General features: G+C 36.9%; 1 protein-coding gene across 1 annotated transcript in view; it reads right to left on the bottom strand.

Annotated features, from left to right (window-relative positions):
* LOC124555753 (hemicentin-1-like) overlaps positions 1 to 17,938 on the bottom strand; it is an 817,128-nt gene that overhangs the window by 416,017 nt on the left and 383,173 nt on the right. The window contains exons 23-26 of the mRNA XM_047129776.1: positions 16,873 to 17,000; positions 9,879 to 10,056; positions 8,147 to 8,241; positions 3,112 to 3,262 (exon numbers count right to left, since the gene is read on the bottom strand). Coding sequence (XP_046985732.1) covers positions 3,112 to 3,262; positions 8,147 to 8,241; positions 9,879 to 10,056; positions 16,873 to 17,000 — 552 coding nt within the window. The remainder of the gene's footprint in view (positions 1 to 3,111; positions 3,263 to 8,146; positions 8,242 to 9,878; positions 10,057 to 16,872; positions 17,001 to 17,938) is intronic.

Here is a 17,938-nt window from a genome sequence, read left to right as displayed (position 1 = left end):
ATAACTATGCTATACTACGCTTTAGTGTATCCTCAGCTCACATACGGAATCGAAGTATGGGCATGTAATATTTATGTAATTATGGCATTCATCCTTTTTTTTTTTTTTTTTTTTTTTTTTTTTTTTTTTTTTTTTTTTTTGTATAAATGGCAGTAAAAGATTCTGCGCAAGCTTAGTTATAATAAGTCTTGCAAAGATATGCTCAAAAATAACTAACACTGCCATTAATATACTTTTATAAATATGTTCAATTAATTTTAATATACAAGCAGTACATTAGTCTAAATCAAGATGTACACATTCATAACACTAGGGTAACTGTGATTATCAACTAGAAAGTCATAGAACAAAGACTGCAGACAACAGCCCCTATTACAAGGGGGTCAGATTTTATAACACTTAAAAATGAATTAAAGTGGAAGCTACTTTGAAACAGCGTTGAAGGAGTTTCTTACCAATAAATGCCTTTATAGTATTAAGAAATACTTTCACAGGAGTAGAATACTTTCATTTGTACCAATATTATTCTATCATTTATAAGTACCAGTAATAAAGAGAATGGATTTTTATTGTTTGTAATTGTTGTCAAAAAGTTATGACAGGAAGTTTAAAATATGTCATCAATTCAAAAGGAATGTTGCATATGTCTAACAAAAAAAAAGAGAGAAAGACCTTAACTCTGCCTGAACAGGTCATGAAGGCCCACTGGAACTGATCAGCCACCATGTCATCCTTAGCCCAAGGCATCACTGTTTTTGAATATGGAGGGGCATGTGGTTAGCACACTGCTCTCCTGGCCATATGTCAGTTTACGAGACTGGAACCACTACTTCTCAATTGAGTAGCTCCTTAGTTCGCCCCACAATGGCTGAGTACAACCTGCTTGCCAACAGTGTTCAGCAGACTGTATGGTTACTCATCCTAGTGGTAGTCCAAAGAATAAATAATTGTAATTCATCCATGAAAGAAGTGGCTTACAAATAATGGGACCCATACCCAGTTGGATTAAACAAGAGACAGAAAAGATCCAATGAAGACTGACAAATTTTGCCACAGGATCATTTTGTCAGTACAAGAGTGTTATAAGAGTACATCCCAAGATGATATAGGCAACATATTACTTCCTCCCATATAGTTCTTTGAAAATGCCCACAATGGAAAAAATAGAGCTAATACAGGGGTTTACTGACAATCACTCTTCCCACACACCATTTGTATGTGGAACAGAAAGGGAGGAAAAGGTAGTGGTACAAGAAGTACCCTCTACTGCATACCCTATGGTGGTTTGTGGAGTGTAGATGTAGATCCCTGTCTATACAACTGCCACACAGAAGTTGCAGACAAAACTTGCAGCTGGATTCAAGCCATATACATACCTCCTGATTGTGATCTGCAGATGTGCTAATTATAATTGAGTTTAAGGTTACTGTGGAATGACTGTATGTTAAAGGAATGTTCCTTTACCAATATGACACTATTCAAAAGTAATGGGGTAGTGAGAGCTGCAGACAGATAAACAGAGGCATATGATCAGACAGTACGTTCCTGTACCATTTGCCATAGCGACACAATTACAGCAGTACCAGGGACCCCTTTCACCCTATGTAAACATTCCACACAAGAGCGCACCATTAATAGTGCTCTGATGGTAAATGGGGCACAACACCTCAAGTGGTTTTCAATACCCTCATACCCAGTCTCTGGCTTGTGCCAACATATATCGAGGCATCCTTTTCCCACACTTTGACTGTCCAGAGACAGCTTCCTGGTCCCTATGCTAATCTGTTTGTCATGAGAAGACTGGTGAGTATAGGTACAAGAGTGGGCTGTAATTTTTATGCCCCATAGCAAGGAGATAATACTGGATGCTATGGCTGCCAACCAGTTATTGTATTCTAATATGTAATAGACAAGAGGCTTATTGCACTGTGGTCCATCTTTCAATTGTAAAAATCTGTGACAGACTAACAAGACCATTCATCTAGATTAATTAATGAAAAACTGCTCCATTTGTTATATGTAACTTTATTTTGTTCACCATAAATTTTGGCCCTTATAGTATTTATATTGTCTAGTTGTGATTGTCCATGGAAGTTCTGGATATGGCAGTTATCCTCAAATCAAGTGTTCACAGCACACTCTTGACATGGTAGCATGAGAAATGACCAGTGCAAGCATGACCTTGGAAATTGATTTCCGAAGGCCAGTGGCTGCAATCAAATGCAGTGACACGGCACATTTTACCATTCTGAAATAAATTGTGATTGCTGACAGCTAGTGCAAATTCTGATGGTACGAGTATCTCACAAGTGTGAAAGTATGAATGAACATTACACACTAAATTATTTCATTTGTGGTAGGCCCGATTTTTTTTTTTTTTTTTTTTTTTTTTTTTTTTTTTTTTTTTTTTTTTTTTATAGAGGAAGAAGATTTGCTGAAGGGCTACAATTTTTCTTCAAATTTCAATTGTTGACTGGTTTTGGGCACTTATATCTCCATTCTCAGTGCTGCATATCAGATTAATTTTGTATCACAAGACCACTGGTATAAATTTCTGGGAAAAGAAGGACGAAGAAGAAAAGAAAGAAAGAAAACACTCCATGCTGTGGTCAGTGCTCAACCATGATGTAGTTACAGTCACATCATAGCTAAGTACCTCTCTCTCTCTCTCTCTCTCTCTCTCTCTCTCTCTCTCTCTCTCTGTCTCTGCATTTGTTGCTCCCCTCCCCCCATGAAATTCACAGTGGTTGCTCTTATATAGATCATATTAAGTCAATGGGGCATATCATACAGTACTGACACAGAAATAAGTTTCCAAAACTGGTAAGTGAATAAAGCTCAAGGGAGAACTATAGCTGTTCAGTCAATCTTCTTCCCCTAAAAAGTGGCTTATATAGTTGTGGAATCAATCCAAGCAACTACTATCGGAAATGCATCAAGATAAATGTCACATATTGTGCTCAGAAGAAAACATTTCCCTGCATTCAACTTTAATTCATAGTAATAAATGAGAAGCATAATAAAATATCAGTCTGCAAGTATGATGCTATACTGAATAACATATTTAACTTAAAGAGTTTCAAAAATGAAGAAATGACTGGAGAGTATTACCTTAGATTTGTGGTGTTGTAAATGAGATCCTCATTTTTTCTCCAAATAACGGTTGGCTCTGGTGATCCTGTTACATGGCAGTTTAGAATTATTACTTGGCCCAGGGATGAATGAATGAGTTCTTCAGAAGGTGGATGGATCTTTGGAGGCACTGAAATCATAAGCACTGAGATAAGTAAAATGATATAGAGACACAATGAATGAAAAATATTCTCAGCTAGTGTCTTGTTAACTCTTCTAATTTCCTGCTTCAATTTTAAAACTGCAAATATAAAACACAGTTTCAAGATTATTTCCACAAAACAAGCATATACTAATGGAATGTTAATCTTAGACATAGTGACACAAATATCTGCAATGCACAATTTACCTTACTTAATTGGCAAAAGATATAAACTTTACTGTAATCTAGATCTTTCAAGTTACCAGTGCACATGATATAGAAAAAACTCAGCAAAACCAGGTTTGAATCTTCTTGGCAGATTATAAGTGCTGGATCAGGACTCAAACCTGCAACCTTTGCATTTCATGGGAAAATCTTCTGGTGACTGAGCTATCTAGGCATGATGCATGAGCCTCCCTCACAGCTTCAAATCCACTAGTATCTCTCTCCTACCTTCAAAACTTAAGTGAAGTGCACCTGCATACCTTGCAACAGCAGAGAGATTATGCTAGAAGTGAATCTGTGGGAACCAGTTTTGAGATGTGCTTGGGTAGCTCAGTGGGCAGACCATTTGCCTACAAAAGGGAAAAGGTTCCAAATCTGAATCCCAGTCTGATAGACTGATTTCATCCCCAGAAGTATCAAATCATCACACACCGCTGGCTCCCTGCAATTAAACGAGTGCTCTAGACAGTTGTATAAAAACAGTTATGTTCACTATCTGTTTAAATAAAAATCCAGCAGTTCGTAACAGTAGAAATGAGTAATAATTAGTTTGCTTAACATCTACAATAGCTCCTTTGCAGCCAAAAGAACAATGCATAGGATTATCACTTTTGGCAATCAGTGAGTTTCTTCACAGTCAGCAAGATGATGTCATGTTGTCAGCCACAACAACATGTGTTACACTAATTCATTATTCAGCCCATGTCAAAGCTGCTATGTGCCTACTGTCTGCCTACTGTCTGTCTGTCTGTCTCTCTCTCTCTCTCTCTTTTTCTCACACTCTCACACACACAGAGTCTCCATATGCGTTTATTGTGATTATTGTTATAAATTGTTTTCTGCATGATCAGCCTCTTTAACTGTATCTCTCTTTCTCTCTCTTTCTCTTTCTCACACACACACAGTGTCTCCATATGTGTTTATTGTGGTCATTGTTATAAATTGTGTTCTGCATGATCAGACTTCTTAATTTGTTGAAGTTGAAGTACTGAGGTTGTTCTTAGGCAGTGGGGTTCAGATATTTTCTTCTTTCATTAATTAGTTGTATTATTTAGAATCCAGTAAGGTGAAGACTGCAGATTCTTTTTCAAACTATGAACTTGATTGCAAATAGAACTCTTGAAAGCTTCACAACAATTCTTTCAACACCACCGCCACTGCCGCCACCACCACCACCAAACCAACAACCAACATTAACACCACCACCACCAACAACAACAACAACAGCAATAACACCAATAACTCATAAAATAACACAGCACCTCTCACTGTTGTCCTTATACTTATGTCTGATTGAGTCTTTCCTATTGCCACAATTCAACAGCATCTGTGAATATAGGAAAACTACAGTCTATGTAACTTCCTGGTAGATCAAAGTTATAAGCAGTCCATGACTCAAACTTGAAACTTTGTTTTTCATGGGCAATGCTCTTGCCATGTGAGCTATTCAGCCATGACTCATATCAGCCCTCACAGTTTATTTCTGTCAGTACCTCTCTCCTTCCTTCCAAACTTCTGGAAGATGTGCATAACTTTTGGCACTAGCAGACCCGGAAGAAAGTTCACACTCCCTTGCAGAGTGCATGATTCATTCTGTATTTTATCCCACATTTGAAACATTGTTTTGTGACAGTTCAAACCTGGAGTGTAAATAAATGCTCTAATCACATTTTTGCATTGTGTGGCTGCAAAGTTATTGACTATTGTAAAATCTTTCTTCCCAGCATGATCCCTCTTTACCCAGTACTGACAAACTGGCAGACCTGCTGGTCCACTATTACAAATGTCAGGTGCAAGACGTTTCTCACTGGTTTCAGCTCTTCTATCAAACTAATCATATGCATTGCTATCTATAATGTGCTACTGAGTTCCAAGGCATTAGTCAACACTGCTATTTCATTCGACTCTGTGCTGCAAGTAATCAATCATATCCTAAAGTAGGACGTTCTAAATCACTGGTATGGATTAGAGTTCAAGAATTGCCTGACCTATATATCAAGGAGATACTGATTTATTTATTTATTTCTCCACTTGTACACAATATGAAATGAATGGATGTCATTTGAATGTGTTCACAAATTAAATATACACAAATGCATAAAGTTTAAATACACATAAGTACCATACACATAGTCTAGCTAAACACAAATATATACAGGCAGTTTTCATTATTTTCTTTATTACATGTTTGCACAGTATATAACTTTATTTCATTGCAAATGTTGTAAACTGTCTCTTGTTCTTACTGCATTGTGTTTATTTACCATCTCTATACAGAGCATTCGGAAAATAAATGTGTGTCACTCTCAGTCATGACACTGCACTATCACTAATACCATTATATCATCTATCACTGGGAAATAACTGCAAACAATTTCTTGGATTATATTTAATTTGAGGCTAACATTTCATAAAATTCATCAATGCTATAGATACTGTTGATTGTAACATCTTTTTTTTACCAACATAGTTGTGAAATCCTCTTGCGCTTTTGAGGCAAAGCCTTGGATAAAAGTTAATGTTCATATAGTAAACTTTATATCTTTGTTTCTTGTTTCATACTTATGAAGACTTTGTTTAATAATGCTGAGACTTCAAGTAGCATATGCACTCAAAAATCTAAATGGCTGCAAAAGCTAACAATTTTCAATTCTTCAAAAATTTCCCTACATGGTCCCTTTTTGACCAATCCCATTTTTAATGTTTACAGTTATCTTCTGGAGTTTAAAGGTTAATTGTACCACAAGGATTTTTGAGATGTTCAGAGTCAGTCTGTTCTCAATTAAAACAGATGTATCATCAGGGATAAGAACTGAAGGCACATAAACACCAATGAAAAAGTCATTAACAAAGAACAAAAGAAAATAGGACTGAATACAGAGACATGACAGACACTCTGTGTTGCTGTTTTCTGTTCTGAAGAATAATTTGCTGCCTATGAGGAGATAATTACATTCTGTCTTCTGTGAGATAGATATGAAGCAATACGCTGCAGAGCAATGTCCTTATTGTTTATTTTATTTCATGGATTGGTAACAAGTTGTTTACTGAGCTGAATGTCTTGGTGAGATCATATGACCCCTCACTTTACTATTTTTGTCTTGAGAAGCACATATCACGTTAACAATGTCACTTACAGTCCCTATAGTGATTTTTTCTTGGAAGAAGCCAAACTGGTTGTGCAAAATAACATCATACTTTGCAATGGCTGTGGAGATGTGTATAGCTGAATAAATGTGCAACTGTTGAGCAACTGGCCAACCAGATAAACCAAGGGGCTAACAACAGCATCTCCTCAATAACCATTCAGAGAACATATGCACCTCCACAGCAGGTGCCTGCTTCATGCACGCATGCTGACTGCTGTTCACTGGTGATAAAGACTGGGATTTTCAGACCAATATTGCAACTGGTCGTCAACTGAGTGGCAACAGGTGGCCTTTTCACATGAATGATGACTTTTGGAGTGTACAGTGTGAAATGTCAGAAACCAATCATCCTGCAACAATCGTCGGAAGGTTCCAGACTGGAGGACAGAGCGTTATGGTCTGGGAAATGTTTTTGTGGCTTCCCTGGGTGATCTCATCATTCTGGAAGGCACAGTGGATCAATAGAAGTATGCATCTATCTTTGGAGACCTTGTCCATCACTACATGTTTTTCCTTGGCACGATGACATCTACCAGCAGGACAATACAACATTTCACACAGCTCACAGAGTAAGTGCATGGTTCAAAGAGAACCAGCATTTGTTTACTGTATGCCACAGGCCACCAACCTTCCCACATTTTAACCCAATTAAGAATCTATGGGACCACCTAGATTGGTATGTTCGTGCCAAAGATCCTCAACTGAGAAACCTAGCACAGCCAGCCATGGCACTGAAGTCAGCATTGCTTCACATTCCCTTTGGTACCTGCCAGAGTCTCAATGGCTCTCTTCTTGCCATTCTCACAGTGGTCCATGCTCCAAAAGATGATTATTGAGACTTTCGACAGGTTCTCACTCTAATATGCCTGGAAGGTGTATATTGCGGAAATGATGCAGCCAGTGGATGATCTATTCTTTTATGCACAGATTTAATTACCTTTCTTGGTATATATAATATAATATTTTCTATGCCACTGAAAAACATTTCTAAACTTTTGAAGGCAACTGAAATTTGTACCAGACCAACACAGATTTCTTTTTCTTCTGGTAATCTGCTACACTGAAATCAGATTTCACAACATTAATGAAAAAGTAATTGAAGCACTGAAATATTTTTGCTGGATCTGGTGTTGTTACTTTCAGGCTTAATATTAGAAATGTTATGGTTACAGACAGAAACATCCAATTCAGATTTAACCCTGCTGCGTACTACCTTTGATTTATTTTTATGCTGAGTCACTATTTGACATTTCTTTTGATACATTTATAACATTATTAAACGTGATTTTATAATGCCCTACACATTCAATAAATGTAATATATCTAATTTACTTACATTCTGTGTGTAGCCACCTTTTCCTATCACTAGAGAAGGCCTCTGTTAATACACCTGAGTAAGATTTCTTTGCTATCAGGTAAGAGTAACTATGCTTTCTACCATTTACTGACTTCATTACAAAGTCTCTCAGCATACTGTAAAATGAAATATGTAACTTACCAAATACTGATAGCTTAATTTCTTGAGAACTCAGTCCAGCTATATTTCTAGCGACACATTTGTATGAACCAGAATCAAAATTGTTAGCAAGGAACCTGGAAAAGATAAAGAACATAGAGTAGTCACCAAAGGAAGCTTTCGGAAATTTCTGAGTAGCTGATGGTCTCTAAATGAAATTACAATCAAATAAATATAGATAAAACTTGCTTTACTTATTGGCCCTTTGAACCTAGGAATGCACAATGTACAAAAGAAATTGAATTGTTCCTTAATTACTACACATGTTTCTTGAAACTTTTTTTTTTAGCATGCACAAGCAATATCACAGACTATTTGATTAGTTATTAACTATACACTTTACAAACACAATCTTAATTGATGCTACAGTTTTGTTTTTCTAAATACTGTTAGTGCACTGTTACTCTTGACCCAATAACCCTTAAAGGCTGATTTGAAATTATTTCCATCCATTATTATTTTTGTGGATTTGGGCGATGCATTATAAAGTTTGAAGCTAGGATGGAGTTTGCCTTTCTGTAATAATGCTGTATTTCTTTGTTGTAGATGTACAGCATTTATTTGTCTTGTGTGGTAACTGTGTACAGATTCATTATAGGTGATGAATGGTTTGTTACTGTTTAATTTTTCTTTCAAAATAATTGTATTTTATAATAAATAAAAACATGGAAGAGGTAGTATTTTATTTGTCCTAAATAGCTGCCTGCATGATGATCATTGGTTCACCCACTCCATTAGTCTAATAATCTTGTTATGTAGTCTAAATGACCTCATTCTTGCCTCAAGTTTCCAATTTTTTAGCACCAGACAGCTGCAGATAAACAAAGTTATGAACTTGGCAAAGACATCAACTTTGAAAACCCAAGGTTTCTTCACCTACAAAGACATCATAAAGAGTGGTGTAGTGTTAAAATTGCAAAAATACACTTATTTAAAAAGGCAGCTAAGAAGTACCTGTTATGCAATACATTTCATACATTGAAGGATTACTTAGATAAAAAAGAGTAGAGGTTTGATAAAAAAATGTTATACAAATAAATAATAATAATAATAATGATGATTATAAAACATAAAAAATTCCACGTAACACCTTCACTCTTTGTTTTTCTTCCTTTTTTTCCTTTCAAGAAATACTTCCCCTCAAGCTATGCATAGCACAATACTAACACCTTTTCCTCTTTCTGAGCTCAACATCTCACTCATTATGGATGGATGATGGATGCTGACTCAGTTTTTCAGGATAGCAAATGGGAAGTTGTAGTACAGAAAATGGCCCAGAGATCACCAGTGTGTGTGTGTGTGTGTGTGTGTGTGTGTGTGTGTGTGTGTGTGAAGAGTTATGAAACAATGTGTGTATAGTGTGTGCAGTGACTGACAGTGAGATATGAGTGAACAGTGTGGCATTACATTATTTAGTAAGTTATTTGTAAAAAAAAGTATTGTATACCAGGCGTAAATCTAATGATTGTCTCTAACTAGAAATCTGTAAATATATATGTATACAAATTAGCTTATTTTAAATTGATCTGAACTTACAAATACTTTGACATGTCCTATATCCTTGTAAAAAGAGGTCTACAGGTGAATAAAGCTACTCCTACTCCTACTACAACAACTACTACTACTAAAATACTGGATTTGGCATCAAGAGGGCTGTAATGTGTTAACAAAGAAATGGAAGTCCACACATATATTTGTTTACCTGAAAGCTTACCTCACTGTTGAGTTATTATCAAGGAAAATTATATCTTTCTTGTAGAGGGTAATTGGTTGTTCATTCTTAAGCCATGTAATTACTGGGCTTGGTATACCCTCTGCCTTGCAATTTAATGTTACTATTTGGCCATCAACTGCACTAATTCTTGTTGGCATATTGCTGATCACAGGTGCAACTGTAAATTAAATTGAGTTAAACTGTTTTGGAATTAATTCTGAGATTAACTACACATTAAATCAAAAAGCACTTTAACCAGTGGCTATATGAAATTAGTAAGCTGCAGGTTTATGAGTTGATCAGTATATAGAACTTCTCAGATCTGAGGAAACTGCTATAATGACACACATTCATGTTAAAATTTCACTATGCAAAACCACTATGTAAGAGCAGGTGTGCTTTGGCTACTTATCTTGTCATTCATTTCATTTTCACCCTAAAATGAAATGTCAGCTTGAGATCACACACAAAATCTTATATAAGACAACACATATCATGTTTTGAGGAGAAAATGATCCCAGAATGAATTACAAGCAAATAAGAAAAACTTATGTGGTGACAGATATATGGTACCTTTCATGAACAGAATTGCATTTTTCTGGCATGTAGAGGAATGAACTTATGGAAAGTAGATCAGTCAAGGGCTAAGCAGGAAGGCCTCAAGCACTTAGAAAGTTTGAAAACTGACATCTGAACTTTTGCTACAGTCTCAGTGCTGATTTTCCTATAGGCGACTCCTGTTCTGCTGTTCATACTCACAAATATGGTACTGTATGACTGTCTCACTTAGCCTTTAGTTCCCTCAGAGAATGTCCTCTATTTTTTAGGAGGAAAGTGGATGGAGATAAATTATTAAAATGTGATGTAATTGCTTCCAATGTTTATATTTTGGGCCTACTGACCAGAAAAAAGGTAAAATCTAAAATAACACAGATTGACAATAACTGCAGCATATTTAAGTGTACCAAGACAGATGCTGAAAAGATTATGCATGAAATGAAATAGCATGGCAAAAATAGGTGAACACATTTAGAGATGAGTAATGTACATAATCAGCAGTATCAAATAACAGATGAAGAAGAAATCTTGACGAGAGCAGTAGTGTCATACCACACCTCTGGTAGATTATAGAAATTACTTCATACAGTCAATCAGAGTCAATTTCATTAAATTAGGGAAGTGTAAAAATTACAGTATTTACAAGGGCAAGATTAGATTAGATGTACTTTTTGTTCCAAAGATCCAGAGTGAGGAGGTCCTCAAGGTTGTAGAACATGTCATAGAAGAAAGGATACATAAAATATATTTACAAAGAAAAAAAGCCTTTGCTGCTGTATCTTCCCCAGATCCCTAATGAAATGGTCCTCATGGATGTGGAATAAGTAAAAAATCTTACGCACATATTCCATTTAAAATGTAAATAAGAAACTGGCTGCAAAACATTTAATTTTACTATCCACTGAGGTGTGTATGATAATTGTAGGCTATTGTAGACATGAATCATCAAAGGCAAAACCAGCTGCAAAACTTATTTAGCTTGATCAAATTACTGCACTTAAGATGGACAGTAGTACATTACTTGGCATTATAAATAATATATACACATCAGCCAGTTTTAGTTAAGAAATTCATCAGTGAAACAGAAGGAGATGGCTACCAATTAATCCTTTAAGCACATCTTGCACTGGTCTTTATACATAGTTAAACTTTTTATGGCTGCAATTTATTGAAAACATATGTTCCTGAATAATCGAAACCTTCTGGACCAAATAGTCTCTTTAAATCTTTGTGAGGACTGTTCTTATTTCTTGTATTGATTCCAGGAACTGAGACACTGACTTTAAAAAGAGATATATTACAGCTACGCAATATAATTTTTGATGTTTACACAAATTTCACCGTTCTGGAAGTACTTTTTTTGTTTTTTACTTATTTCAGATCTGTTACTAGTTTTTTTCCTATCATGTACAGTTTTTCACAAATCAAGTAAACTCATTTTTCATTTAAACCTAAGTTCCAAACTGAGAAATTTTATTACAAGTAAAGAAAATTTTATTTTAGTAAGATGGAGTAGTTGGCTGCACTCACTGTTAGGTGGGAAACTAGTTCATTGTTGACATGCTATAGTGTCCCAAGGTTATATTTGCACTGTTAAATGTAGTTTTGCAGTTTCTTAGAAATGAGCTCCCACAATTGTTTGAATAACCAAAACATATTGTGTTACATTTGTGGAAGCTACATAATTTCTAAGGACATTAATAGTTTTGTGTAAAATGTCTGCTATGCATACTTTGGTGCACACGTATTGAGGCACTGAGACTACGGAAAAATGGGAAGAGAAAATCAGTGACCTCTGCAACTCCCATGGTTTGGAGGGAGTCGCAAAATCATGAATATGATTGTTATTTATGAAAGTCATAACACAAGAAGTAAGAAGGATATAAAATGTCTTAACATTAATTATGATGAATCACTCCATATTCCAATTCTGCCTACCATTCTTGATGATTTGCTACAGGAGAGCAGCTCAGAAAATGAATGCAACAATGCTGACATTAACAAGCCAGAAGAAGGTTCTGCACCAGAACTATTTAGACAAAATGGACTAAATGATTTAACTCATAAATTCAATCTGACAAAAGATGCCGCCAAATAGCTTGGGTCACAACTGAAAGCAAAAAGTCTTCTCCTACTTGAAGTGTCATTCTCTTGGTACAGAAAGAGAGAAAATGAATTAGCACAATTCTTTAAAGAAGAAGGTCATATAATTTTTTGTTGTGATATCAAGGGTTTATTGATTTGTCTCAACATTACTTATGATCCAAGTCAGTGTAAATTGTTTATTGATTCACCAAAACATAGTCTAAAAGGTGTACTTTTACATAATGGAAATTTGTTTGTGTCAATTCAGTACACCATAAAGAGATGCATGAAAATCTCAAAGCTATGTTGAAATACATGAACTATGAAAAGCATTCTTGGACAACATGTGGAGATTTGAAAGTAGCTGCCATGTTACTTGGCTAAAAATCTGGCTACACAAAAACGTTGTATTTTATTTGGAGTGGGACAGCCAAGCCAAAGACAAGCATTGGCCCAAAAGAAAAACACTCCAATCCAGTTGTTTATCTGTTACAGCTCTTTATGCTTTTGTAATAAATTTTGAAGACAGAAAGCATGCACAGATCTGATTATCTTTCATAGGTCACATCAACTTATAGATGTTATCGATGACTAAAAGACATTATTGATATTAAACTTCTTCCAAGGTTATGTTCTGCACATTGTGGCAGTGTCAAAAACAAGAAAATATACATATATACTACTCTGTTTGCCATTTATTGCTTACAGATGAAATTGCTTGCAATGACTGAAGAAAATCAAGTTTGGTAATTGACACTTCATAAGATTACTCCAATTTTAACTGTTTTTTATGTCAATACATTGTTAATATATACCACACTATTTGTACTTTGATTACTGATCACTTCATCTTCTATAGGTACTGGAACTGCTTCACAGACCATAGCTTCACAGACAGCCCAGGACTACTTACACTTCAAAAGAGAATCATAAGAAACATGTGTTTAGTCCAAAAAAGAACATCATGTTGCTCATTATTTAAAAAATTAAAAATACTAACCATTCCCTCTCTGAACATCTACGAAATTTTTCTTTTCATATACAAAAATCAAAACTCACTTGACAATTTTCATTTCAACCACAATTACAGTACTCATCACAAACACAGTTTCAAACTTCCCTCTCATAATTTAAAACTTTACACTCAGACACCATTGTGTACAGGATTAAAAATTTACAGTAAATTAAATAACACAAATCTGTTAAATCTGGAGTCTGACCCATTAAAAAGATTTTTATTTCATACACTATTGGAAAAATGTTATTATTCAATTGAAGAATTCGTGCAGCACAGTTTGGCAATTTGAAAATAAAAGAAACAATAAAGATTGTGTATTGTTCAATAAATTGTTAATATATTGTATAAATTGTATTGCAAGCTGCAAAATGACCATAAGTGTTATATATGTTCTTGTTAAATTATTCATGTCTAAAAATTCAGAAATGCCTGCTTAAATATGTTAATTATTATAACCTTACTTTTTTTTAAATAATTTGATGTGACTCCAGTATGAAAATCTTTGATTTGTTACTGTACGTTATGAGACAAATAAAATTAATTCTACATTCCAAATAAATACAGTGTCATCAGTTTCAGGCTCCTCATCTGCTGCACTAACTGTTTATTGTGGAGGACACATGCTGCAACTGTAACTGTGGGATTTAGTTTTATTCTGAATCCTAAATTAAGCAATTGGCATTTTGAACAATAACATAGAATACCAAAGGAGAAAGAAGTGGCAAGCAGAAAAACATCCCGAGAGCTGACAAATGATCAAACATGACTGTACTCATGGATACAGCCAATGAAACGATTTTCCATTGTTCACTGGCTGATATATATCAGTTACCTAATTGACCGAGGCCTACATATTCTCTCTAATAACTCTGTTCATCAATGCAGCGGTGATAGCAGCATAAGCACATGTTCAGTAGTGGCAGTAAAAAATTCAATACAAATTATTTAGATATTGCTACTCAAGAGTACACAGCATTTATGTAAGAGCTGTCCAGTTACTACTGGCTGCTTTTGAGCTCTATGTACTTAACAGTTCACTGAAAATATTTTGAATTTCCCTTTATTAATCTGCCACTAATAGTCCATAAACTGCCTTCAAACTTATCACACTAATTGTGAGTCTACTTCAAGAATTATTTTGAGATGAATTATTATCTGCACTCATTACTTACAAACTTGATAATCTCCTTAACCTAACCTTACAGGTCAACAAAAATATTTTGAGTGTCAGTTGTGTAGGAGCAGCATATACAAATACACTCCTGGAAATGGAAAAAAGAACACATTGACACCGGTGTGTCAGACCCACCATACTTGCTCCGGACACTGCGAGAGGGCTGTACAAGCAATGATCACACGCACGGCACAGCGGACACACCAGGAACCGCGGTGTTGGCCGTCGAATGGCGCTAGCTGCGCAGCATTTGTGCACCGCCGCCGTCAGTGTCAGCCAGTTTGCCGTGGCATACGGAGCTCCATCGCGGTCTTTAACACTGGTAGCATGCCGCGACAGCGTGGACGTGAACCGTATGTGCAGTTGACGGACTTTGAGCGAGGGCGTATAGTGGGCATGCGGGAGGCCGGGTGGACGTACCGCCGAATTGCTCAACACGTGGGGCGTGAGGTCTCCACAGTACATCGATGTTGTCGCCAGTGGTCGGCGGAAGGTGCACGTGCCCGTCGACCTGGGACCGGACCACAGCGACGCGCGGATGCACGCCAAGACTGTAGGATCCTACGCAGTGCCGTAGGGGACCACACCGCCACTTCCCAGCAAATTAGGGACACTGTTGCTCCTGGGGTATCGGCGAGGACCATTCGCAACCGTCTCCATGAAGCTGGGCTACGGTCCCGCACACCGTTAGGCCGTCTTCCGCTCACGCCCCAACATCGTGCAGCCCGCCTCCAGTGGTGTCGCGACAGGCGTGAATGGAGGGACGAATGGAGACGTGTCGTCTTCAGCGATGAGAGTCGCTTCTGCCTTGGTGCCAATGATGGTCGTATGCGTGTTTGGCGCCGTGCAGGTGAGCGCCACAATCAGGACTGCATACGACCGAGGCACACAGGGCCAACACCCGGCATCATGGTGTGGGGAGCGATCTCCTACACTGGCCGTACACCACTGGTGATCGTCGAGGGGACACTGAATAGTGCACGGTACATCCAAACCGTCATCGAACCCATCGTTCTACCATTCCTAGACCGGCAAGGGAACTTGCTGTTCCAACAGGACAATGCACGTCCGCATGTATCCCGTGCCACCCAACGTGCTCTAGAAGGTGTAAGTCAACTACGCTGGCCAGCAAGATCTCCGGATCCGTCCCCCATTGAGCATGTTTGGGACTAGATGAAGCGTCGTCTCACGCGGTCTGCACGTCCAGCACGAACGCTGGTCCAACTGAGGCGCCAGGTGGAAATGGCATGGCAAGCCGTTCCACAGGACTACATCCAGCATCTCTACGATCGTCTCCATGGGAGAATAGCAGCCTGCATTGCTGCAAAAGGTGGATATAGACTGTACTAGTGCCGACATTGTGCATGCTCTGTTGCCTGTGTCTATGTGCCTGTGGTTCTGTCAGTGTGATCATGTGATGTATCTGACCCCAGGAATGTGTCAATAAAGTTTCCCCTTCCTGGGACAATGAATTCACGGTGTTCTTATTTCAATTTCCAGGAGTGTATTTACTTGCCATTTTAGTGTTGATAGCAACTCCATTATTATCAGCTCATTTTCAACTTGTGTTTTTTGTTCTTCTAATGTCACTAGTTTGTGAACTGACATTTGCATTTGATCTTAAATTGATCTGCAAAATTTGGCTACTCAAGGATGGCCCTAGTGAATAGTGCTATACTCTGAGTCTGGTGTGTAGTCAATGCATTCAGTTTCATCTTGATCCAAGATGATTTTCTGCACTAATCTAAGATTAAAAGCATTATACAATTAACCCATATGTGTACTGAGAAACTATTTCAGTCCTGTTATGCTTCCTTGGTGCACATCCAACAAGACTTCCATTTCTATTCAGTATTTTCTGTCTTTCATAATGTACAAGCTTCTATTAGCCAAAAATTCTTTGAGTCAATGACTTATTTAAGAAGATACTCTGATTGTGTCGTGATACCATGCAGCTGATTAATGACCATGTTAAACACTGTTAAAAGATCTAGAAAGATACATTCTCTATTTACCAATAACAATTATTTATAAAGAACTGCATGAGAAAACAGTGGGCTTTAAATGATATTGGTCTGAGTCCTAGTCTGTTTCAGATTTATGAAATTCACATTAACAAATAAATCACCAAAATTACATATATAACATCAAGAACCTACCTTGTACAAATACATCCATCTGTTTTTCTGCTGAGCCTGCAGAATTGACAGCTGTGCAGACATATGTTCCAGAACTCTCAGGAGTGGCTTTTTTAATAATGATGGCATTATCTTCTGATCTAATAAATCTGAAAGAAAGGAAAAAAAGTTTCTTCACAACACTAACTTTCATTACAAAAATAAGAGGAAAAAAGTATTCTATATCAAGAGTATTACTGACAGTAGTCTGCAGACTTGTGCAGATTAATTTTAATTAATAACTGACATTCCTGATAGACACAATAGCTATTCACTCCAGTTATGATATCTAATCATCATCCACAGTACTGTTTCCTCTTTAATTTACTTAGTTGTTTATTATACATACTTGACATATTCAACTGATTTTTAGAATATCACATATATAGTAAATAACTGATCATCATTAGCAAATGTGTCAATCTGTTAAAAAAGAAAGAATACATACTGCCCAACAAAAAAGTGAAGTGCTGAGGAGGAGAGATGGAAACGAAATGAAGCTTCATGGGTTGAGAAGGTATGCGACGTCAATTCAGTTATTAGAAAATCTAGTCAAATTCATAAAGAACTTGGAAGTATGAACCGACTTCCACTTTGGCCTATGTGCATGCACCGATTCAGTTAGGGAGGGTGTCATAAAGCCATTGTACCCAATCTTAGGGCAAGCTGTCCCACAAATTTTGCAACTTTTCCTTGATATCTTGGATATTGGCACTGGGACAGAGTTGGCATCTGACATAGTTCAATCTGTCAATCTGTCAATCTGTTCAACAAGAAAGAATACATACTGCCCAACAAAAAAGTGAAGTGCTGAGAAGAAGAGATGAAAACGAAATGAAGCTTCATGGGTTGAAAAGGTATGCGACGTCAATTCAGTTATTAGAAAATCTAGTCAAATTTACAAAGAAGTTGGCAGAATGAACCAACTTCCACTTTGGCCTATGTGCATGCACTGATATAGTTAGGGAGGGTGACATAAAGCCATTGTACCCAACCTTAGGGCAAGCTGTCCCACAAATTTTGTCACTTTTCCTTGATATCTTGGATA

Source organism: Schistocerca americana, chromosome X (genome assembly GCF_021461395.2).
Source record: "Schistocerca americana isolate TAMUIC-IGC-003095 chromosome X, iqSchAmer2.1, whole genome shotgun sequence".
NCBI lineage: Eukaryota > Metazoa > Arthropoda > Insecta > Orthoptera > Acrididae > Schistocerca > Schistocerca americana.
Note: the sequence above shows the minus strand (reverse complement) of the source record. Positions and strands in the feature narration are given on the sequence as shown.